Source organism: Pelmatolapia mariae, linkage group LG10_11 (assembly GCF_036321145.2).
Source record: "Pelmatolapia mariae isolate MD_Pm_ZW linkage group LG10_11, Pm_UMD_F_2, whole genome shotgun sequence".
Lineage (NCBI taxonomy): Eukaryota > Metazoa > Chordata > Actinopteri > Cichliformes > Cichlidae > Pelmatolapia > Pelmatolapia mariae.
The window spans coordinates 24,738,901-24,763,146 of NC_086236.1; the positions used below are offsets into that span (position 1 = coordinate 24,738,901).

The window sequence follows — 24,246 nt, forward strand, 5'->3', positions numbered from 1 at the left end:
ACATGTTGAATAACCATATAAATGAGCTACAACATTAAATATACACTATTTATCATGACATATATTAAAATCGTCAGTATACACTTTAAGCCAGATGCTGTGCCCTTGCTGTTTTGTCTGATTTGTGTGTAATCTACAGTGGCTATAAATGTTGTGAAATACAATAAATTTTAGGTGGCTGTGCTTTGACTTGAATGTGTGCAATATGTTTGTTCCCTGTAGGATGTCTTCAGGCTGTAACTGAATTTTCCCCTAATGAACCACAAACAAAAAGGACCCGCATGCACAGCACAGACAATCACACAAAGGGTTAAACAACAATAGTCGTCAAATGAGCCTCTAAAGGAGCATCAGGTGAGTCCAGTGTGTTGAAAGCGTGCACCTTTGAGGCTCGGATGTCACCAAGAAGGGCCTTATAACTCCAAGACAAAATACACGGTCCTTTTAATCCTCATTTCCATTTGCTATATCCCATACAGTAAGCACATGAATGACAGAGGGCAACACACAGAGTCCAGTCACTGAGCATATAGAGACCACTTCCTAACGAAAACACAAAGTCCACAAAGTTCCCGGAGCTGTCTTTGTAGAGGAAGTCTTTGATCTCTCAATGCGTAGAGACATGCAGTGAAATTGCTGGAGAGAGAACACAGTGTGTACGACTCTGCTTGCAGACAGCTGCTTATTCACAGTTAGGTTTGAAAAGTGCACACAAGGTACGGATCGTGTAAATAGCTCGATGAGTATTATCTCTACTGTACATCTTTATAATACCATAACACGTAGTGTTACAGAGCTCAATGTAAGACAGCAGTACTTATCAAATGTAAAAATAAATGACATGACATATCAATATTCACAAAAACTATCTGAATTAATTTCACAATATCTACAAATTCACAACTTAGTAGTACTATTCTGAGCAATTATTCTGCGCAATTAGAATTGTTGCCATTTAGTTGAATCATTTGTTTAGTTTGCCTATTTTATCTACAGCTTTCTACGCATCAGGAGTTTTGCATAAATGCTGTTGAGGTTACGTCGTATAAAACATAGAATATTTAATGCTGTACTGAATAGCATAAATATATTAATATAGTAATATAGTCTTAATATACTCTATCTCATATGGATGACATGTTTCTGCTGAAGTTAACTCTGGCCCTGTGAGAAAAGGATTTACCACGCGACTAACACAATCATAGCCGAGCCTAAATGGCAACAGTACACTGGAGTCCTGCTCATCGAAATCATCCCAGGAATGTTCAAATCAATCAATCAATCAATCAAAAAGAAATAAAACAATTACCACAGGTGTACATGCAGACTCTTCAAAACACAGTTTTTTCTTACAATTTCTAGTTTTAAAAACTGCTCAGATTCTTATTTCTGCACTATGACATGTGTTGGCTGCTATGGCCTTTCCAAGCAGACTGGACGACGATGATTACGCTGTAGTTTAGCGGCAGAGTGAAGTGGTTCTGGTCTTATAGCTCCGGAAGTGTTTTACCCTTGTTTGCTAATCACAAACACACAACATATGCGGATTTAAAAAAAAATTGATAATTGATGAAGTGTAGAGAAGTATGCTATTCTGTAAATATTTAACTTGATCAGTACAGTCAGTACAGCTTGGCAGTCACACTATTTTCATGTTGTGAATGGGGTTAGACATGAGTTTATGAATGCTGTAGTACCCATGAAATTACAAAGCAAAGTGATCTTTGGTTATCACATTATACCAGATCCTGACATGACAAGGGCCTTTGGGCATATCAGGGATATTTATAAGTAAAGCGACTGTTTCTGCTTAGAAGTACGTACCTACAGTACATTTATCCCACTACCCAGAAGAGTCATACACAAACATTAATGCTGTGTGTCATCAGCTCCACATTTAGCAGCAGCCAGCAGGGTTTATAAACCCTCAGTAGATGTGTATAATGGATCATTTTGTTTGAGACTAAATTTAAAAAAAATGAAGAAATAAAGAAGAGGAAACAGGGTGTTTTAATAGAAAAGTGTATAAATCAATGAAATGTATCGGATTAAAAAAAGCTATACTGCGCCGGGATGGCGTGTGGTGTTCAGAAATATTTAGAGGCAATACGTATCATTAAGACACAGCGACATGCTTCACCCTGTTTGTTATTATACATTTAATTTGCCCGATGAAATGAAATGAATTTCTATTCCTCGATTTCAGTGCAGAGGTTAGTATCACGCCTTATTTTGCCATTATAGCCACTGTGTTTCTAATGTCTGTATAAGGTTTACAAAGAAATGCACATGCTGTTGCAATTTAGCTGCATGTGGAAGAGAGAGATAGGGTCTAGCTTTGTGTGTATGTCCACATACATATGGCTTGAAATTAGACGCACTGATTTATTGTAATGGCTAAAAGAGTCAGTGCTCTACAAATAGCCACTGATTACATTTTATAATAATAAAAACGCAAATATCTTATTTGTTCTTCATTTGATTATCTATCAGTTTTTTAAAAATATAATAATACATCTTGTATTAAATTGTACACATAATATATAATATATATATATATTTGATAAGAATAGCTTGTTTTCATCATGTTATATGTTGGCTAAATTCACAACTTGTTTGATGTACTTAACTTAATTCTTTCAATCACGGAACAACATTTTGTATTGTATTGGTGTTGTCCTATATCTTCATGTATGAACTGGCTAACATTATTTAAGATGACTGCAGAGCCAGTTCAGTGTGTGCGAACTGTGCGTGTGTGACCAAATAAGGGTAAAAACACTCCCAAAACTCTGTACCAGCTGTAAAGCATAAACATTGCATTAGTATGCACAAATAATTGGAATTACGTGTGTTTATACAGATGCTGGGTTATGAGAGGTAACTGGGATGAAGTACAACACATTGATACCAAGCCCTATTTCATTAGTGACAAACACCAATATTTGAGGCCAAAGACGAAAAAACGTGTACAGACTTCATCATGCATTAAGCTATGACTGAACACTTCTACATGGTTTGTATTAACAAACCCTTACAGGTGCCACAACACGGTTCACTCACTGTCCTAAGCTTACCACTGAAAATGGTAAGCTTAATGTATGAAAGAGTATCGAGTACAGTGGTTGTCAGAGCAGGTATTTAACATGATGAAAAACAGTTTGCTTAGCATAAAAAGCAACAGAAATGGCTTTAGAGTTACACCTGCATAAAAGCTTAGCACACATAACACAGAGTGTCACAGGAATACAGACACCACTAAACAAATCAGAGACAAATTCAATGTACGAGCGATCATCGCTCCATCGTTAGTGGCTCTTTGGCACGATCAGAACAATTTGTTGTTGTTTTATTATTATGAATTTTGCAATGCAACTGTCGCCAGCGATGGCAGTGTCTCCGAAATGTGTTCAGAAATGCTGCATGACTGTGACTCGACTTTTACTACAAAACACAGTATATGGAGACAATCAAATCAACACCAATCGACTTTACATGACAAAGTATAAAAAATACAGAACAAATCAAAACGCTTGTGCATGAGTGTGGCTACGGTGACCGATGGAAACAAAATAAGGGTGAAAAAAGGAAAAAAGGTTTCAAGGTGCCTGCTCACAGTTTGCTCACAGTTTACTTAAAGGGCGCGTGTCTGCTATGATTTAATGTGTGAAACGTGTCACGTTATTTGCATTTGAATGGTGAAAAAAAAATGTGTGAATTTGACTTCAGTCTGAGGTAATGGCGGTAGTTTGTAATGACTGCTCAGCTCACAGAGATGTCAAAACATGTCAAAACATAAATGGCACACGGACTATGATATATCCTTTAATATCTTTGCTTCAGCTTTCCACTAGTGCTGAAAGGTCTGTTAGCCTTCGGCACTCATGGGAAACGTTTACACTTTATACCCATCTCCACCGGCGGGGTGCGTGATGCACAGCCCACACTGCACTACACTGCAGAGCATGGATGCCAGTTTGTAAATGTTTGTATGTAATGTAAACACACAGACCGTCGTCTATATGTGTGGAAATGCAAGTGTAAGCATGTCAAAGCCTTTTTTGCTTCGTGATGTGTGTATTTACCAAGGCACGTAGCTTCTCTGTCGTAGGACATAGCCAGTTAAACCTCAAAGAGCCACTGAACTAGAAAATGTACAGGCAGCCCAATGAGACGCGAAAGCAGTTGCAGATAATACTGTATTGGGACTGTTGAACTTCACCGCAAGCTGAAGGTCAGACACTGACGATTATTAACGATGTTCCTATGGACCTACACAGGCTGCCCCCAGCTAATAGAATAACAGTAAAGCGACCAGCAAATGGCTCTCTTGGTGTCTTCTGATGCATGTGTTTGTGTGCATGTCTGCATGCATATCTCAACTCAATGCACGTGACAGAGTCTTATTATTGGTAATGAGCTACAACGAGAACGTTGAACGCATGCTTGCCCTGACTCATCATAAGAAAAGCGCAAACATGTCCAAATTTGGTGGAAAATGCAATTTGACTACTCTTCAAAACAGCAAGCCGTCAAAGGTACAGCAAAGATCACCGGGTTACTCACAACAGAGAACAGGGCCAGAGCTAAGTGTGGAGGGGACAAAACTAAAAAGAAATGCTGCACAAACACAGACTGACGTGACAATGTGCTTCCTCCACAGTCCACTACTCTATGTGAAACTACTGTGTGGTCAAATTTGCCTTCCATCTATACGGACGTGCAAAATATCAGATGCCTAAGAAAAAACAGACACAAAACATGCGTGCACACACGTACACACGCACAAAAAAAGATGTAATGGACTTGGCACACCGAAACCAAACCCAATCAAGCCTAGCATTTGGTCAGACTCAGTTTAGGTTGTTTGCCTTCATGATAGCGGGCTTTCTGTTGACATATGTGGCCCAGTAACCTAAGTTGAAGATGAAGAACAAAACTGGGAAAATGATGCGTGATATCTTGTCCACTTTGCTGACGCGGTTGTAGGATTTCTTGGCCTCCATGTAGGGGTCAGGCATATAGGGATGCTTCGCCGATGCGCCCGCGCTCTTGGAAATGGTCGTTAAACCTTGATCTTTAGCTACGTTGATGGCGTAGGTGGTTCCAACAATGTTGAAGGTGTTGTTCGCCTTTTTGGACAAAGTTGCAGATTCTCTTCTCTGAAAAGGAAGAAGGAAGTAAAGCAAAGGTCGTTAGGAAGGGGGGGGCACCAGACTCAACCATACTTCCATTTGAACTCATAAAGAGGAAATAGAAGCAACACCACGAGACACGACACACACAAGAACAAAACAAAAGCCTAACCATATCTTTAATCCTGGCCATGTTAGCCTGAAACGGTTCCTGAAAAGAAAAGTAGAAAAGAAAAAAAGTTTACCAATTATATTAAAATTACCCAACTTACATACTGTATTCATCAGTATCTAGCTGGAACTACTTTTGAACATACTGTCAAATCAAATCTGCATCATACAAATCTGGATTGCAGAACGTAAAGGATCAAGATCGAAAAAAAGAAAATCATGATGAAATTAAGAGTATGGGAATAGGAACAGTTCTGATTTGCATCATTGCAGAACCAGGCTGGACTGGCGTCTGATACTGCTAACAGTAGCAGTAGCAGCACAGAGCAGGATTAGAAGGAAAAGCAAAATAACAGCGCCTGAAAACATGTCTGACAAACTGTATCAATGAGAGCAGCCAGACCTCTGCAGGCAAACAGATTGCGATACAACAAACACGACAAAGGCTCTGTGTGATAAAGCTGGCTGGAGAGACTGCCGTCTTAGTTCTACTAGAGGGAAATCATTAGACTGTCTTTCATATTGAAGTCGCACAGGGAGCCAGAATTTTATTTGCTAAATTGGTACTGGCTCAAATAGCTAAACTTGCATCACTAGAGGATCCTGTCAGCCTAGCGGAGAACAGTACAGCGCACACAGTAGATGTGGGAGAGCAAGTAGGACACTAAGATTGATTACCAGGCAGAGTTTTAGTTTCCTGTGTGGCATCCAGTGTGCGAGTCTGTACTGTGGTAATTTCCTTCACACCATTCATCCCCACTGTGGCCACTTTAAGAAACTAATTCAGTGCGTGTCTTGTAACAGATTTTCACTTTCACAGCTCCCCCTTTTCACTTTTGCTTTGAGCCCAGCTTTAATTTTTGCTCCACTTTTTTTTTTTAGCTTCATTTAATTTTCCTTCCTTTTTGCTTCTCTCCATCTTTTTAATTAGCATAACTAATGTCCCCTCTACCCCAAAGTGCTTCACGGTGAATCTCTTACAGCGCACAGCTCATCACCAAATATTTTGTTTGGTCTTTATGCTCAATGTTCACATATACTCACGAATGGAGGCACAGCAATGGTTTTACACGTGACAAGACATGTGCCGTGGTTATGTTCAGTGTCTCGAGTGTGTGTAAATCTCACAGGGAGTCCTTTTTAATGTCTGCCAGTAGGTTTTGCTTGTTTTTTTTTACTTTGTACTGAAGGCAGCAGGATTGAGGGGGAAATATATTTACTGTCATAAGTGTGTTTCCTTGAGTGAGCAGGGCAACAGGATGAGTATTATCCTTCAACCTTGAGGAGAGCTAACAAACTTGCAGGCAGCTGATTTTAAACATAGGAATGGTGAACCAGTGCTTGAAGCGCCTGCTATCTTAAGTCAATTTGAACAGAAAAAGAAAGGAAGACATAAGAGTCACACTCTTGCTTCCAAATAACCAGGTACCTTTCAATGATATTGATCTAACACAGAACGAGCTGCTCTATTGGAGGTTTCTGTCAGCAGGAAAGGCAAATTACTACAATATCACGCATCAGGGATGCATCAATTGTAGTAACAATATAGCTCAATATGGCTACCCGTCATGCATCTTTTAAAGAGCAGAAATTGAATCATAAAATTTGTGAAACTGGATCGACTTCAAAATGGATGGAACACAACAGATAGCCATCAGTCACTGCCAGTGGTGAGTGTCATGTCTGACAGTAGAATTACTTGGCTGATGAATATGTGTATCCTAAGTGGCAAACACCAGTCCTGAGAAATGAAGCCAAACCACAACTTGATTTCCTCTAATGGCCACTTGAGACTGGCTCCAAACGCAAGTCCACACAGACTCCTGTGCTTTCACAGCCTGCTACAAAAATCAGTTTTGGCCTCGATAGCTAACACTCAATTTTAGCCTCAATAGCTAACGCCCGCTATACCTTCTGCCTCTGTACCTGTCAGGTGCAATTGTTTTAGCTTTGATTGCTAGCAGACAGTATATTTTTAGAGTTGATACCTAACAGATGCTATATTTTTGTCCTCAATAGCTAACAGATGCTAACAGATGCTACCATTCTGGCCACTATAGTATCTTCACGGAAATTGTATAAGAGGCGTACGGTATGTATGTTTGGAGAGGGAGCTTCAAATTAATAAGGATGTAGCCGCTCTGAATGACAGTTGGGTGCTAACACAGGATTCTGTAGTTGCTAACCGCCTGTTTGCCTTCACCTCAGTTAACTTGAATGGCTAACTTGAGAAACTTCTTAAATGTTCCTGCGGTGCTGCCTTTAAGAGCATTTTTAATAAACAGAAATACTATGTTTAGAGTTCTCCACCAGTCTGGAGAAGAAGGCCTGAATGAAAGTGGTTGTTAGCCTGTATTTAGAAAACATAAATTGCAATTTTATGGTCGCTAAATTAGAGTTCAGTTTATGTCTGTTTATACTGAAACTTTCAGTGAGTACTAAAAGTGTTTGGCCATCTCAATTTAACTTGCTGTACATTATGAAGGCTGTGTACCAAACTTCTAAAACCAATTTTCATATCGATCAGGGAATGTTCTGCACTCTTACACCTCTAAGCTCTAATAATACCATCCCAAACCATTCAGTCTTTTACACCATGGATGCTATCTGCACAGTAATGTAGCAAATTTGTAATACAAAGTAATTTTCTGTTCTTTTTTGCTGTTCCATTGTCCTTGTAGGTAATAATTTATATGGTCTAATAATTGGGGGAACAGTATGTAGCACTGGGCTGTTTGCATGTTTTTATGAACCTTATGTAACAGAGCACATAATTCACTAGCAGCCAAAGATTCCTGTGGACTATTCAAAGTCATTTCGCTAGCTGCAGGCAAAAATACTCCCTGAATACAATGCATCTATTGACCTTGTCTTTGTAACTTCTGAAAATTGTTGCATCAGAATTTCTTGATGAGTGTGATTAAGTGTCCTGGGGGTAATTGTGCCTTGCTGTGTCCTGCTGTTTGGAGCTCAGTGTGTGCATGTGTGCGTGTAACTGAACCTGGTGACAGTCTGTCCCTCTCTAAGACTGGAGCTGAGGTGTTGGCGTAATAAATAGCCCCAAGTATGTGAGCATGTGGGTATGTGAGTGTGCAGACTGTCTATAAGGAGCCACGATGTCCCTGTTTGTGTTCCTGTGGACACGTTTTGACGTGAGCATTTAAGTGTGTATTTAGGTAGAGGCACTTGCACTATCAAAATTTGGAGGAACTTGCTAGTTGCATGGGTGGCCTCTCTCAATAATTATGTCATTTAGTTATGATATTATATATAAACATGAAATAGACATTTCTGATATCACTTAAGGAAGTGTTAATGTACACTATATGGAAAAAAAGGATTCTAGCCTTTGAATTCAGGTGTTTTCTGTCCTTTTGCCACAGATCTATGAAATTAAGCATCCAGCCATGTGGTCTGATTTACAAACATTTGTTAAAGAATGGGTCATTCAGTTCACTGATTTCAAGTGTGGCACTGTAATAGGGTGCCATGATGGCAAGAATTTAGTTTGCGAAAGTTGCAAGCTATTCCACAAACAGCTGTGAGAAGCTTGAGAAGTTGATGAACTCTACAGAGTGGGGCAGCAATGTGCTGAGGTGCATAGGGTGTGAAAGCCACCAACAGTCTGCTAACTCTGACATTAACATCAGCACAAAAACTGCACCAGGAGCTTCATAACATGGGTTTCTGTAGGAGAGCAGTTCCTGTAGGGTGTAGTGTGTAGGTGGCCCATTGCCTTTGATCATATAGCGTCACATGGAAGAAGCCAACAACAAGGGGTCAGCGATTTAGTGGCATTTCATGCTTGCTATGTCAAAAAAGTTGTTTGGTTTTTTGGTGTAGTTTGTGACTCATTTGTGATTAATGGCTCACAGTATTTTATCTGGCAACGATTCTTTTTGTTCAGTTTCTTTTAGGTTTTAACACTTTAACACAGAAGCTTTTATTGCTCTTTCAGTAACATAATGAATTTATATTCTTCGCATGGTGAAATATACACACCGACAGACAGAGCAGAGAAGAAGAGAAAAGCTAGCGTGACAGTATATGCCAGCACATGATGCAGACACTCTCAAGTGCAACTAGATAAGTTAAATCCCATTATTGTCATGTGCCTGATGTTTCCTTACATACAAAAGAATGCTTCCAAGTATCCTCCTTGCAGTGAGGAACACAGCTTAACACCCAAGTATCTCTATCATTATTAGGACTGAAAAAGTACAAAAGTGCACCCCTGGCCTCCAGAAATGTCAACTCACCTTTGTTCTTTCCACCTGAGTGCATCAAAACTTCCAGAATACATTCTACTGACACGCAAATGCTTGTGCTAATAAGAGATAATGAATTATTCTGGTAAAATGTTGATGAAGTTATTATGTACTGCAGGTGCGTAGACACACACACGCGCACACACACACATGAAACCGCGATCACCCCTTGGCTGCAGCAGAGCAACCCACAGCCAGTGCTTCTGCCTCTGCTGATAAAACAGCACATGATATCCAACATAGCAGTGTCCAATCATGTGTCACAGGGTGCCGAGAATACGCAGGCTTTTCCAACCAAACTCCCCACCGGCTAATTTCTGTAATAACCTCACCTTCAGCCGGAGAGGGGAGAGCTAATTAGGCAGATTGCCTGTCACAGAAAACGTTCGAATAAAAGAAAGGAAAACGGCATCGATGCTCCATAACCAGTAAAGTAAATTAGTGCGCACACACTCGTCTGTGGATCATATCTGAGAGCTAAAAAAAGAAAGCAGCCTAAGGGTGATGAAGTCATCATTTGGTTCCGGTAGAAGTGGTGGCTGAAACCCTATCTCTGATGGCTGCAGGGCTGGATTTTTAAAAAAGACTTACTAGCTAAAACTTCTCTCCTGAAGAAGAGGTTTTGCTTATGTAGCTCGTGCTCATTAACAGTCATTTTTCTAAATTTGCTAAAAAAAAAGAAAAAGGGAAATATATACATTGCCTGATTACTTTGGATTCCAGTAGCTCGTTCTAGCAGGCAGTGTGTTGGGAGTGCCACGTCTCCCTCTGTGACCCCATTCTATTTTATCTATCATGACAACTGCATGCTCAGCACAACCCCTGAGAACCCAGTCCAGGCTGTTGCCATTAAGACGAGCCATCAAAGAGGAGGGGCGGGGAAAAAAAGAAAAAGAAAAGAGAAAAAAAACCCCTCCTCTCTGCAGCAGTGTAACGCTGCAAATTATCCCCACCAACTGAAAAGTTCTGTGGCAGCAATATGCATTTCTGCCAATCACTCCGAGGACCAAATGTCAAACTATAAAAAAAAGCGGGAAAAGGCTGTACTGAATGTGTCAAACAGTTTGTACAATGGTAGCAGAAAATAGATTCGTGGCACTGTCTGTCACAGAAGAAATAACTTTCCCTTTATGTTGCGTCTGTGGCTGTGTTTTTATGTGCTCACAGCAATACAGTAATAGCACTGCCACTATTTACCACTGGCACAGCTTCATAATGTTTCTTATATGATTCTTATATGTTTTTCCAAACACCCCAGAAGGCTGTCCTTTTAATATGGCTTTGCTTATAAGCCACAGTTAATATTCTTTTTCTCAGTTTGAAATGGACTGTGTTATACATATATCAGGTAAACTCATTTTAGCTGCACAATTACTAACTTATATTAGTCTCTTTATGCTGGTGTGCTTTGTTTTTATTGTTCTAATGTTCAGTTCTATGTACCAGGTCTATCCTTATTGAACTTAAGCTACTTCTTCATGCAGCCCCTTTTTTTTAGATGAACTCACTCTGATCATAGACTGTATATAAAAGATGGGTGTAGCCACCAAGACCCTGTTTTTGTTTTTGACAAAAACGGGAAAAGTTTGACTGACCACCCCAAAGCATACCCAGCTTTTTGCTCCTTTTTGAGTCTAATGAGGACAGAAAGCTGTAAAAAGAATATTATGCTCATTCAGTAAGACTTGAAACTAGCTCTCATGGCTGTGGACTGCAGAAAAGTGTTTAGTGAAGTCAAAGGTTAAGTGAGCAGTAGGGTCATTTCCCCAAAGACTTCTTCTTGCATCCAGAGAAGTCGCCTCCTGCTGGCCACAAGAAAGAATCCAAACCTGAGCCACTTTAGCACTTCACTTTTCAGACCTGGAAGCTACGTCAGTGTTTTATATGCAGTCTATAGTTCTAACTGGCTGACATGCGAAATGCTCCTCCAAGAATCTCTCCATGGTTCCAATGTCAGTGACTCACTATGTATGTTAAGAGAAATAAAGGTGCTGTTCAGTACATGCTAAAGTCTTTTGCTTTTTACTTTCTAGGCACTTTTTTTTTTTTTACATATTTCTATCTAAGGCTTTTGTAAAAGAGCTAAATAACATGAGAATCTTATATCATAACAGTAAATGAGCACAGCCTGATTTTAAACTGGTATTTAGTGCCTGGTGAGATTAATGTTAAAAGAAAAGAAGACTATTTTGATATTTAATCTGACTTAGTTTCTTTCATTTCACTACGTCTGTGTGCCTACAATTGTTTTTGATTTAATGCTATCATTTACAAACACATGAAGCACTCGGAGAGTGCAAAAGTCCACCAGGGAGGCTCACCCTGGGCAGGATTAACTTTTAAGGGAACAACAGAGTATTTTGTGTGGGAGTAGGAAATAGATAACAGGTATGGATTTGTAAATAATTGGATATAATTATTATATTATTATATAATATTATACTACTGTATATATTTTTAACTAACTAAGCAGATCTTGACAATACTTTAAACATATGACATATAACTTAAAAAAAAGGCAGATGTAAAAGTGAGGTCAGAGGTCAAATGTGACATGACATTTAGATGCAAACTATAGTGTTAATATTTAGAACCCCCATATACTGGCAGCATTTCCTAAATCTTCCAATACAAACAAAGGCTGTTGAATTTTAAGCACATAAAGGACATTTTATGAAGGTCTGGCCTTATTTGATCACCATTATTATTATTATTTCAATTATTATCAATCAGTTATTATCACTTTGACCTTCAAATCATTGAGTTAAAGAAGAGGTCAGAGGTCAAATGTGACATGATATTTTAAATCTTTCTATATGTTGACAGCAAACACAATGCTTGCCATACGTTTTAAGTTATAAGGCTTTTTGTCACTCTTCGACCAATAAATCATGAGGGTGACCATGAAGACCGTGGTGGATCTAAGACACTTTTTAATGGCTCGTGCTCTACACTACAAAAAAGTTTTATCAGAATTCATTGAAAACCTTTCGAGCTGTCATGATTACAGACAGAATGATCTTTCCAGTAAGGTAATCATACAGATCATATTGCATTTAAAAGCTGAAGCTGTCATGAGAAACACGTGGCTTGATTTAGGTGTTTCTTTTTCTTTTTGAACAACAACTTCTTTGGATACATATCTGGTTGTTCCCTCAATATAAACCATTAAATAGGCTCAGGCACGGCCATCGTTTTATTTTATTTTTTTTGTTTGGCTATTGATAATGTACAAGATGTGATTTATCTTCATCATCACGTGATTCATTTTAAACAATATACTATATAGATGTAAATGCACCATCTTTTCTGAGGAGAATAAGGCTGCACTGACTTTAGGATGAGAGTTGAACATATGCTGCCATCATAAATCAGGGCCAGCGTCTCTGGGAGTTTACCTCTGTTTTTGCTCTCACTGTTCCACCCCACTGTCTCTGTTCCATTTGGCTGGTAATGAATAAATAAAAGGTCTCTTTACAGTCTTTACAAAGTACTCCATGCTGCATTAAGGATACTTTCTATGTGTTTCCAAACTGCAATTTCCCCTCATCACTCCTCCAGAATCAAGTGACATTTTTAGCAACTTCTTTTTTTTGGATTAATTTTGAATTTAATAAGCAAAGAAAAGTTGCGTGAGACTTTTTCCTGAACTAGCTGCCTTTCATTCTGTTTTTGTCCTTACATATTGGTGATAGTTAATGTTGGTGCGCTGCGATGAATCGAAAGAGCAGGCGTCACACATCCATCATTTTTTTTTGGTTACATGAAACTGTTGCAAATGAGAATCACTCACCCTTATTTCCATGCCCTCTTTTTTCCCATCCCATGCCCAGCTGCGCTTGGTGAAGTAGTTGACTGTGGCAAACTCAATCAAGGCAGAGAAGACAAAGGCATAGCACACAGCCATGAACCAGTCCATGGCGGTGGCATAGGCCACTTTAGGAAGGGAGTTTCTAGCACTGATGCTCAAGGTAGTCATGGTTAGGACAGTGGTGACACCTGAGGAGAGAATAAAAGATCAGCAAATATTTCATTATTTCTGAAATTAAACATTTTTGGGGCAAGCAAGTGCCATGTAGTTCCTGTGCATTCACGAGAAGGAAATTTGCTACCAATGTCTTCAGTTGCTGGGACATTCTCTTCAAAACAGTCCAATTGGATAAATAACAATGTGGCAGTGAACTGTCCCTTTAAAGGAAAGTTACTTACAACTCAGTCATGGTTTGTTTGGGTTTTGCTATCCTGGCACTAAACTCTCACTTTATACTGACCAACATCTTGTTAGAGATTTAAGAGAAAAGGAAGCTGCACTGCAACATAACAATAGTATGGACTATGGCTAGAAAAAGAAATGTTAATGTGTACTGTCTTTTTAAACCTAATATAGATTCACTTTCCTGGGTTTGGTATTAGGTGTAAGTTATAAACTAAAAATGATGGTGTAGTTCCCTGCATTGCAGAGCTTTACATAATCTACTGTATGAAATCAAAAAGTCTAGCCTCATAAAGATAACATAACTCAGTGGTGCATAAACATTCAAAGTACACTGGGTCAGTCTTGCAAGTTCAAACAATGAGAATGTAGAATCTCAGTGTAATGACTCACTACGGAGGATTTTTCAGGCTGTGTTCTTCTGTTCAAACCAGTCTGATGAATGTATTTTCTTACTAGACTTATCTACAGTAGAACGAATGAAAATGTTGAAAGTTTCCTTTAGCTTATACACAAACAAAGAGACATGCTATGGACCTGCATACATAAAGCACAACCTGTCTAAGCTGCAGGATTGCGTGCAAAGGTTACCTGAAATGAAATCACTAAATGACACCACTTCTGAAAAATGAGCAGCAGATCTACATCTGCTGAAATTAATTAAGGCGAAAACGACGTCTTAAAACTTTCTAAATTTCGCAGATCATTTCACAACCTGGCCTTTACAGTCCGGGCGAATGGAAATGAAAGGCGGCTCGGACAATGTTCGCCCATCGAAGCGCATCGCTTTATCTGTTCCAACCTTTCTCATCTGATAAAAGACGGATACAAAGGAGGCTTAAAAAGGCTGCAACAAAAGAGTGATAGATGGCTATTCATGAGCTGATTGATTTGCAGGTAACGCATTTCTAATCTTGACTTTGTTCCACCATTTACATTAAATTAGAATATTCATCTGTACAAAAAGCAGTCCTTATTAGAACAGCAATTAACTGGTGTCAGATGAGACGAGGACATCCGGTGCTTGCGGTAACAGTGAATAATGCTCTTATATAAAATGCAGGTATAAATCAAAAAGTATCGAGTCTTAACTAGAAATATAACTGAGGATGCAAAAACAAAAAAGATAAATTAGATTACGCAGGTAATGACAGTCACATGCTCTCATAAACCAAGAGACTGTAAGCATGATGGCGAGAAAACTAAAACCAACACAGCTTGAAACTGTCCACTGAGAAAACAGCACTGATTAAAATTACTCTCATAATGTGAAGGAAATTGTCCCCTAAAAATTCAACCTCGTATGGGGCTGAAATGATTCTCAGACGACTGTATAAGAGAAATATAATAGTGGGTGTATTTTTGCAGATGTGGTTATTAAGACTGCACAAAGGGAGCTGGAACAGTTTTTATCTTCTCAGCAGCGCTTTGCCTTGCATGTATTTTTAAAATCTTTTGCGCAACGTATGCTTCTGCATGTACCTGTCTAAATGCAAAAATGCTAACCATGTTTAGAATTACATAAGACTACTCATATTGATTATGCAGCGCAATAACAACAACTGCAGGAGAAGGAAAATTACATTCCTTCTTTGAGTATCTTTGAGTTGATCACATCTGACGCAATGTTCTTAGCATGAATCGAGTTGGATGGACAAATTGAATCTGTTATTATTCATGGCTTAAAGGGAGAAAACACAGTCAATTGTCGCGATGGCAACAGGGAAAATGTCTCTATATTAAAGAGCTATTGTTATGAATAATAAAGGAAAAATATGACATTTAAATGCTTTAAATCTTGTTTTATGTTCTCTGTATTAACAGTGAACAGTTTCCTAAGAATAAGTAGTAAGGATGTTAGTGTCTGCAGCAGAATAAAGTCAGTACTGATAAAATAAATTATTTTCAGTGCTCGTGTGCACCTGAATGTACTAAGCTAACTAAAGCTAAAAAAAGAGAACTTTTCATGCTGAAACCTTTTCAAACCGTTTACTTGTTTGCTAAGTCCTTAGACAGTGCCTTTCTGTTACCTCATCATTTAATAGCCCTCTGATTAACTAGCTTCTTCAATGAATCATTTAATGCATTTATTTGAGCTGGATTTAAAACACGAGATAGCACTCACCGAATACTGTGCGTGCCGGAACGGATTCTCTGTTTAGCCAGAAGGAGACCTGAGACAGTATGACAGTCATGATGCACGGAAGGTAGGTTTGAATCACAAAATAGCCAATTTTCCTTTTCAAATGGAAATATGTTGTCATCACTACATATTCGCCTGAGGGGAAAAGAGACAAACAGAAAAAGATGGAGAGACACAGACAGGGTCATGATTATTAATATACTTGTTCCTCGCTTAGAGCAGCACAAGGCAAAATATTTGAAAATTGATGCATTAATGTTTGAACATTAACGTGCATGTGACAAGACGTGAGCAGTATTGAGACAGAAAATGCTTAGATGCTTAAAATATTCCAAAGATGTTGATGCACACTTCCAAACCTTAAGCTACAGACTGTATATAAAAGATGGACATAGCCACTGTGTCAACACCCATTGGCTAGTTTGGCCTTAATGCCTCAAGCTGAGAATGCTAGGTCCTAATGAGCTGAAGGACTGCGTTCTCAAAGGTTTCTATACAATATGATTTGATTTTGGAACAACAGGAGTCGCCACCTGCTGGCTGATAGTAAGAATGCAAGTTTAAGTAACTCGCATTGGCTCAGATGAGAAGCTATGTCCATCTTTTACTTACAGCAAGAGTTTTTAACCGTAAGAGACAAAAAAGTATAATAATAACTAAATAATAAAGACTGTAAACAAACAGACTGGTAGATGACATCACATTGATGTCATTAATAAGACATTTACAAAGTGTCACATTCTTTTAAGTGCACATTTACATGTTCCTTGGGATGTTTTTTGCTGTTCATATAAATATGTCAGTTATACTAGCAAATGGATAAACTCACATCTTCTCCAACTGCCAGCTCTCAGTGCCATGTTTGCAATCTGTGTTACGAAGATAGGACGAAAAACAGATTTCCATCCCTGAGGTGATTTTTTGGTTTTGTTTTTTTCTGAGGAGAATCAAACCAGAGCTGAACGGGCTCAAATCCTCCCATCCCCCTAGATCACTATAGTCCATTAGGTTTAAAGTCTAAGGAAATTAGCTTTTCCAACAGCCATAAGCTGAAGCGGTTTATGAAAGAAATCGCACTGACTCTATCTTGAATCTTTGGTACTTGTCAGACTTCTGTTGGTCTTGTTCCATCGCTGCAATTCTCCTGACTTACATTCAACCCACCAAACAGCACAAACAATAAAGATACTCTCAAGGAACGGATCCTCTGTAGAGTTAAACAGGTGCAGTTATTTAAAGGAACACACACACACACACACACACACACACACACACACACACACACACACACACACACACACACACACACACACACACACACACACACACACACTTTTATTTCTTGGAAAACAGGAGTGCCATCTAACAAAGTGGATTCTTGGTGCTTTAGTCTCCAAAGACAACTGAAGTCTGACAGATATCAGTGACTCTGTGGCTCACCTCTTGAAAGTTTCACAAGCAAACAGCTTGAATGCAAAGGTTAAATCTCTCAAAACTGAGAGCAGCGTGGCTCGCTGGTAAGTTGTTTTACTCTTTTAGTGATTTCCAAATGCCCCACTAAAGCAACTTTTTATTTTTAGCTTTGCCATTACAAGCTCTTTGGTACTTTATCTAGTCCTATTACACCATTAACTAAAGCTGCTAATTGATGTTAGCGGTACATGATAGTGACTGATAAGTATAATAAAAATGCAGCACATTCTTGAAGGTGTTTGAACTCAAATGATCTATTACCAGTGAGATGCTGCTGCTGTAAATATCTTCAGCATATGTGAGTACCCTGCCCTCACCGTGCTATTTCATCCCTTTATATTAAATTGCTAACATAAGCTTTAAGCCCTCCAATGGGGAAATAACAAAAAAATTGATTTTTGTGTGACAGATAAAAAGGATTCTGCAACAGTTTTGAAGATAAGATTTTAAGATCAAATGAATATGTAATCAAAAGAAAGGGGTAGACGATGGTTATTATAGTTGACTCTTGGCTGTACCCCAAAGCAAAGTGAAAAAAACCAAAAAAAACTTTCACCTCTGGCAAACGTCTTCATATTATCTTGGTAAATATGCTGAATAGTTTCAGTCATCATTTTCTCGATGGAGCCAAACAACGCAAGATGCATTTAAAATGACAGAAACTGTTGAGAAACTGCAGACTGTTTATTATTTTGGAAGACAAATTACACAAGAGCCACTATATGTCCGTGGAATAGATTATATGCAGTTTATCTTTCAAAAGTGAGAATTCGATCACTTTTGAGTACTCAAAATCAACTTTTTGCCTGTTCCAGACAAACTCTGATTTACCTTACAGTGTATTGTATGCTGCTGTCTGTACCCAGAATGGCATACCTGTGCTGGAACTGATGGTTTCTTTGCCAATAACATGTCCCAGTAAGTCATATTGGTTCAGCCTGGAGCCGTCCTCTGCCACAGCGACAGACCTCTCATCGCCCTGGGTCCACAGGTAGATCACCTCATTATTTGTGTAAGCATCTGAGCAAAAAGAAAGCCCCCCAAAAACAGACATCATAGGTGAGAGCTCAAAATATGGGTGCAATATTTTCTATTTTTCTCCTACCTCTGCACATTGTAGGGTTATCAGCATTTGCTTTGGCAAAAAGTTAACTGCTGACTTCAGGATCTAAAAGAGATTTTTCCTCAATTCCAGCAAGTCATTCATGATAATATGCAGCGTCCATCCAGTATTGATCGGGCTGATACACCTGCGGCCGATACCGATATCAGGTTTCACAAAAAATTCCTTTTACCGTGTTTAAGAGATTTAATCCTCACGCGTTAGGGGATCACTGACTTTTCCTCCAGCACCACTTTTTTAACTAAATGTATCCAAAATGAATGCTGTACCTATCAGCATCATTTTATGTTGAGTCATATAAGCATTGCTGCTAACACATCAAACTATATCTAATGCTGTGTCTGAAACAGTAAATAGCCTATGCTTGTGTATGGATGGTCACATGCCCCGCACTATGAGCATACTGAAAGTAATTTAAGCACATTAACTGTCGCTGTGGCGATGCCTAAAGGGTGCAGCCCAAAGAGGGAGAAGATCTTTATTAATAAAATTTTCTCTTGACTGCTTTTGTTATATTACCAAACATCATACTGCAGTGTAGTTTTAGTCTTTGTTTTTTTTCTTCTTTTTTTATAGGTCAGAAAAAGGTTCCTAACACCTGCAGAGAACCATCCCCACTGTTTCAGATGTCTGATCTTATATAAAACACTTTTGTTTTGACCATCTGGACTGACTTACAACTTCCAAACTTCAGAGGACAGGCGTGTGCATCCATCGGGAAATCCTCCAGGTGCATGGGGCACTCGGCATGAATGGTCAACCTGTGGGGGCAGAGGGAAAGAAAATGCATCACTGTTCAGTCTGCAGGATGGTTGAACAGGTCATTATAAACAAATGATGATGCATAATGATGTCAAATATTTCTGCAGAAACATAATTTGGAGCATTTTCATAGAGATACGTGAGACATGCTGGGAAGGTCTTATGCAAATTGCTTTATCGTGCATCAAAATTGGCTTTCCCACAAATCCAAATGCAGACCAAATAATGCTTTAATCTCTGAGTTTATTTCAAAACCAGGGATTTGTGTACGTGTGAATAAAAACTGAAGGAGAACAGATTTTGTCCTCTCTCTCTCTCCTCCTTTGCATCACCACTCTGTCAGTGGTAATTAGAAGGCAGACATGGACTAAATCTCCAGAGAGCACCCAAATTTGTTTCAGTTGGTCAAATGGCCAGGCCACAAAAGGCACTCTGCAAGTAAACAGAGAAATTGTGCACGTTATCTCACTCATACATGTTTAATCAACATCGGGGCTACATTTGCCGAGTTCAAACAACACAGCAACTCATAAAAAGCCATCCTTCGGTGCACTAACTCACAAATAAACCCCCCAAACTGGGTTATTTAAACTCAATTATACCATATTTACCCTGTACATCCATTGAAAACTGGGTTTTTACTGGGTAGATTCTTTTGGTCTCGCTGTTTAATGTTGCAGAAAGTCCCACAAGTTTATTTGTAGCCACAGCCTTAAAATTTGTAACATCGCGGGCTGCCTCCACAGACAAACTTTCTGTTTCCAATTAGCTCATTGTGTTGTATTTACAACAATGCCAAGCCTGTTTTTTGCCTCTAACTCGCTTCTGTGCTCTCTGTTGCTGCCTCATTACTGATAAGTGGCTCACTATCTACACAAGCTAACGCTTTACAACATAAATGTGAGAATCTTTTGCATCACACAGCACTTAAAACCAACATCCACGCGCTGTACTTATACTCTGACAGAAACAAAGGCTACAAGAAGACAGAATGGTTTTGATTAAAGACAAAAAGGCAAGCTGTCTTCATACAGAGCTTACAACTATATCATCAGCCTTGCGAAGAAGCGCTTGGGCATAGAGGTACCTTACACAGCATGTGTCAGCAATTTATGGTACTCACAATGACAATGCAGACATGCTGGTGTTTTTTGGGGAGGTGAAGTCTGATAAACTTTGGCAACGTTTACAGAACCATAAAACACCAATGAACACACATTGAAACCTCTAAAAGAAAAGGTTCATTTTTCTGTCAGCCACTTCTCCTTAGCCACCCTTAGTAACCTAGTAAATGGTATTTTTTTATATTCTAGAGGTGTTTACATTTCAGACTCAGGATTGTAATCAGGTGAAATGGACCACATGTTCCAATATATGATAGAGAGAAAAAAATTAACGAAAATAATAAAATTGCAAAAATAAAATTAGTACTAGTAGTTTTTGGTAGGGTTGTCTAACATTACAGTGTGATTGCATCTAAAAATTAAGTTAAATGTATTTTGCTTAATGTTTCTTTGCTGCCTTCAAGCTGCTGAATGGAATTCTTGTCTGAACCGACATTTCTGCCTTTCTTCTCTTAATCCTTCCTCTTGCCTTACAATTTGTTCTGGCATTTTCTCTAAAATAATATATTCCACTTTAATGTATTTAAATAGACCTAGCTTATTATACTTTCAAAACCTTATTAAACCTGGCATGCCTAATTTTAGTTTTAGCATGTATGTAAAATCATATGATAATTAAATATATACAGAAAGAATTGGCCACACTTACACGTGCAACCGGACTAAAAAAATAAAATGTATATATATTATAAAAAAAGTATTATTTCACCCATCACTTATGCTCTGTTTCATAACCCGAGACTTATCAAATCAAACAAAAACACTTAACTGATTGACAGTGACTGATTACTCAAATTTAATTTAACAGTATTACTCCTTCCAGTAGTATTAGTTTATTAAAGTACTGCTGTTGACGGGTGACAGGAATGGCAGCAGTTTTCATAAACCAAAGCACTGGGCAATTTGAAATTGGATCTGATGACTGGTGCAAGTTAAGTGATCGTTATTACGAAGTAAATATTGATGTGCAAAGTGAATGACGATCGACTGTTGAAACATGTTACTAAAATATTAGTATAATTCGAGTAGAACGCCTCATTTGGAAAGCCTCGTTTTGATCTGCCCCCACAGAAATTCTTAATTTCTTGAAGGGTTTGAAACATTTGCAGGCATATGCAAGAACAGCCAGACTAGAACAATAATAAAGGAAGACAAAGCAAAGAATTAATGAGGCGAATGCTACCACTGTGCTCTTTTGAACAATGTGAGACATGATGGGTACCACCCAACTATTTTCTAATCCAGGACTGTGGGGGCAGCAGTCTAAGCAGAACCCCACCACCTCCTCCACTTCTTGTGTATGTGTGCATTTGTGTGTTTCGGATATCAGAAAGCTTCCAAACCATCAGGGAGTAAAAATTTCCCAAGTGTGTCCCAGAACCCCATCGGGATCTTCTCCCTCCTGAACTCCTTTCTTAGAGTGAACCCAGACATCCTTCAGGAAAAGCTCATTCTCGGCACTTGTGTCGGTCCTTTTGTTTTGCTCGCTACTGACTGGTTGTGGCCATAAGGGAGGGTCTGAACAGTTGCTGCCCAGAAAATCAACAGCTATGCCTTGTGGCTGTTTTCACCACAACAGACCTCTATAGCTGCACTGATCCACTGATCAACCTGCTGCTTCAAGGTAGCGTGATCAGTCCACCCTCTTCCAGCAGAGAACCATGTCTTCAGACTTTTAATCCTCATACTGCTTAGCTGCTATTGTGGAAAATTTAACAATAACCTGCAACACACCCAGTGAGCTTGATTTGAAGTGGGTTTAATAAACACATTGCAATGTGGAGAGAGCATCCCAGTGAAACACCAGGACCATCTCTGAATTGTGGCCACCGCCCTTACATCTTATATACAGAGACACAGACAAAGAACATTCCACAAACTCTTACACGCTGGCCCCTCTCACGGGGGGGGGGGGGGGGGGGGGGGGGCTATACCTTCTCCCTCACAGAGAGAATTATGACCTTGTTTTCTGCTTGGCCGTCACCTAAGGATTTACATCCCTGATAAGCAGAAGGAGTCTCACTATCTGTTTAACGTCTCCCATTACAATGGCCTCACTGTGTTAACATTCCACATGCATGTAAACTAGTGACAGGAGTGCTCTTACTATAGTAAAGTGAGAAAGTGATATTACTAGAACTAATGTGATATGATTAAATATGTGATTAATACATGAGAAAAGAAATCTTCCACCACACTGCTTCGCAGTGTATTCACTGTGTACAATAATACAACACTTGCCTTCACAGATACCAGTTTTTCTATTTGTTTGATGCCTGTCTTTATTTGTTCATGTGGATCACACCCACTGCCATCACTGAAGTCTTTCTTTAGTTAAATACAATTCTTTCGTTTAAGTAAAAATGTATTTCACTCTGGAAAAGGGGGGGAGACATAGGAGTCATGCTACTAGCAAGCTATAGATCATATAAAACAATCTATTTATTTAGTTTTTTATATACTAAATATACCAAATGTTTAAAGACAAGACAAAAACTTGTGTCTTAGCAGCATTGCTTTTGTATTGTGTTGCTTTTATAGTCACATAGCAGCGTGTTAAGTGAAGCATTACTTCTCAACTTTGGCCGTGTTGAAAGGGCTTTCTGGCATTGTAAATCCCCAAGTACAGCTGTACAGTTGTATTTGTTTTTGGTGGTCTCTAAGCTGTTAAGTCCACTTAGTAAATGATACATTCTCATACAATAAATTCTTGAAATAGCTTTTAATGACAAATATAAACCTCTCTCTCTTTAAAAAGCACACCTGAGTCTTCTCACAAATTAATATTAGTGAGGGACAGAGAAATGCTGAAGAAGCCATGAGGAGGTTGAGTTAAAATGAGGTGAACTGTAAATGAGTGACAAATGCTTTCACAAAAAATAACCGCAGCAGCGCTGGCAGACAATACCAGCTCCCTAAATTCAGAAATAATGACGCAATCCTGCAGAGCCGAGGCCTTCATAGCATTTGTCAGTTCAGATCCTGTAGACGTGCTGATTAAATGGATTTAAGCAGTTGTTTAGTGAGGAATGTCAATCAAAGCGGGGCGCTATGGTGACGCACTGTGCACTAAACTTCCCGTGAGACAGATTTATATTCTGAAGCCTAATACCTGTGCAGTATGTGGAAATTTAAGGTATCAGTCTCTCCTTGGGAGTGTTTTTCAGTACCTCTAATAATACAGCAATATTTTCATGCAGATCCCCTTCAACTAATCACCCAAAGCTTAAGATAGATGAAAGGTAGCCCTAAAATTGAGAAAGTTCTTTGCCAGTGCTTTCATAAATACATTCCATATTAAGTTTATGATATGGGTTTCATGATAGAGTCAGTAAAAGTAGGGATGGTATAAAGAATACTTTGCAGTTTTTCATTAGGGCTTGGCAAGATATCAATATATTTGACAGAATTGTATATAAGAAATGACATTATTGATGCTGTACATTTAGCGCGCAGATTTTCACCTACATGCATTTTAGCGGTGCAAAACAGTTAATCTCTCTCGCCGACTGCTCACACATTAGAATTCCAGATCTTAGTGTTTTTACTTTTTTTGGCTCAACTCTGCAATGATCGAGGGGGATGCAGTTGTAAATTTGCATGAACTAAGTGTTTATTTTCTTTATTCAGGCAGTAAAGATGGTTCACAACATTTGGATTTATGTAATAACACTATTTTTACTTGAACTATTCAGTTCATTTCCATTTTATTTATATAGCACCAAATCACAACAGCAGTCGCCTCAGGGTGCTTTACATTCTTAAGTTAAGACCCTTTAATAATATAGAGAAAACCCCAACGATCAAATGACCACATTTGAACATGCACTTGGC

The 24,246-nt window shown here is 38.8% G+C and overlaps 1 protein-coding gene across 2 annotated transcripts in view; it reads right to left on the reverse strand.

Annotated features, from left to right (window-relative positions):
* Positions 1 to 427: 427 nt before the first annotated feature.
* Positions 428 to 24,246, reverse strand: part of gabra3 (gamma-aminobutyric acid type A receptor subunit alpha3) — a 107,338-nt gene continuing 83,519 nt past the window's right edge. The window contains exons 6-11 of one of the 2 annotated variants that reach the window (XM_063485178.1): positions 19,205 to 19,287; positions 18,280 to 18,423; positions 15,913 to 16,065; positions 13,368 to 13,573; positions 5,308 to 5,346; positions 428 to 5,162 (exon numbers count right to left, since the gene is read on the reverse strand). In XM_063485178.1, the coding sequence (XP_063341248.1) occupies positions 4,854 to 5,162; positions 5,308 to 5,346; positions 13,368 to 13,573; positions 15,913 to 16,065; positions 18,280 to 18,423; positions 19,205 to 19,287 (934 nt within the window). In that variant the 3' untranslated portion in view covers positions 428 to 4,853. The remainder of the gene's footprint in view (positions 5,163 to 5,307; positions 5,347 to 13,367; positions 13,574 to 15,912; positions 16,066 to 18,279; positions 18,424 to 19,204; positions 19,288 to 24,246) is intronic. The other variant, XM_063485179.1, reaches the window with a different exon arrangement.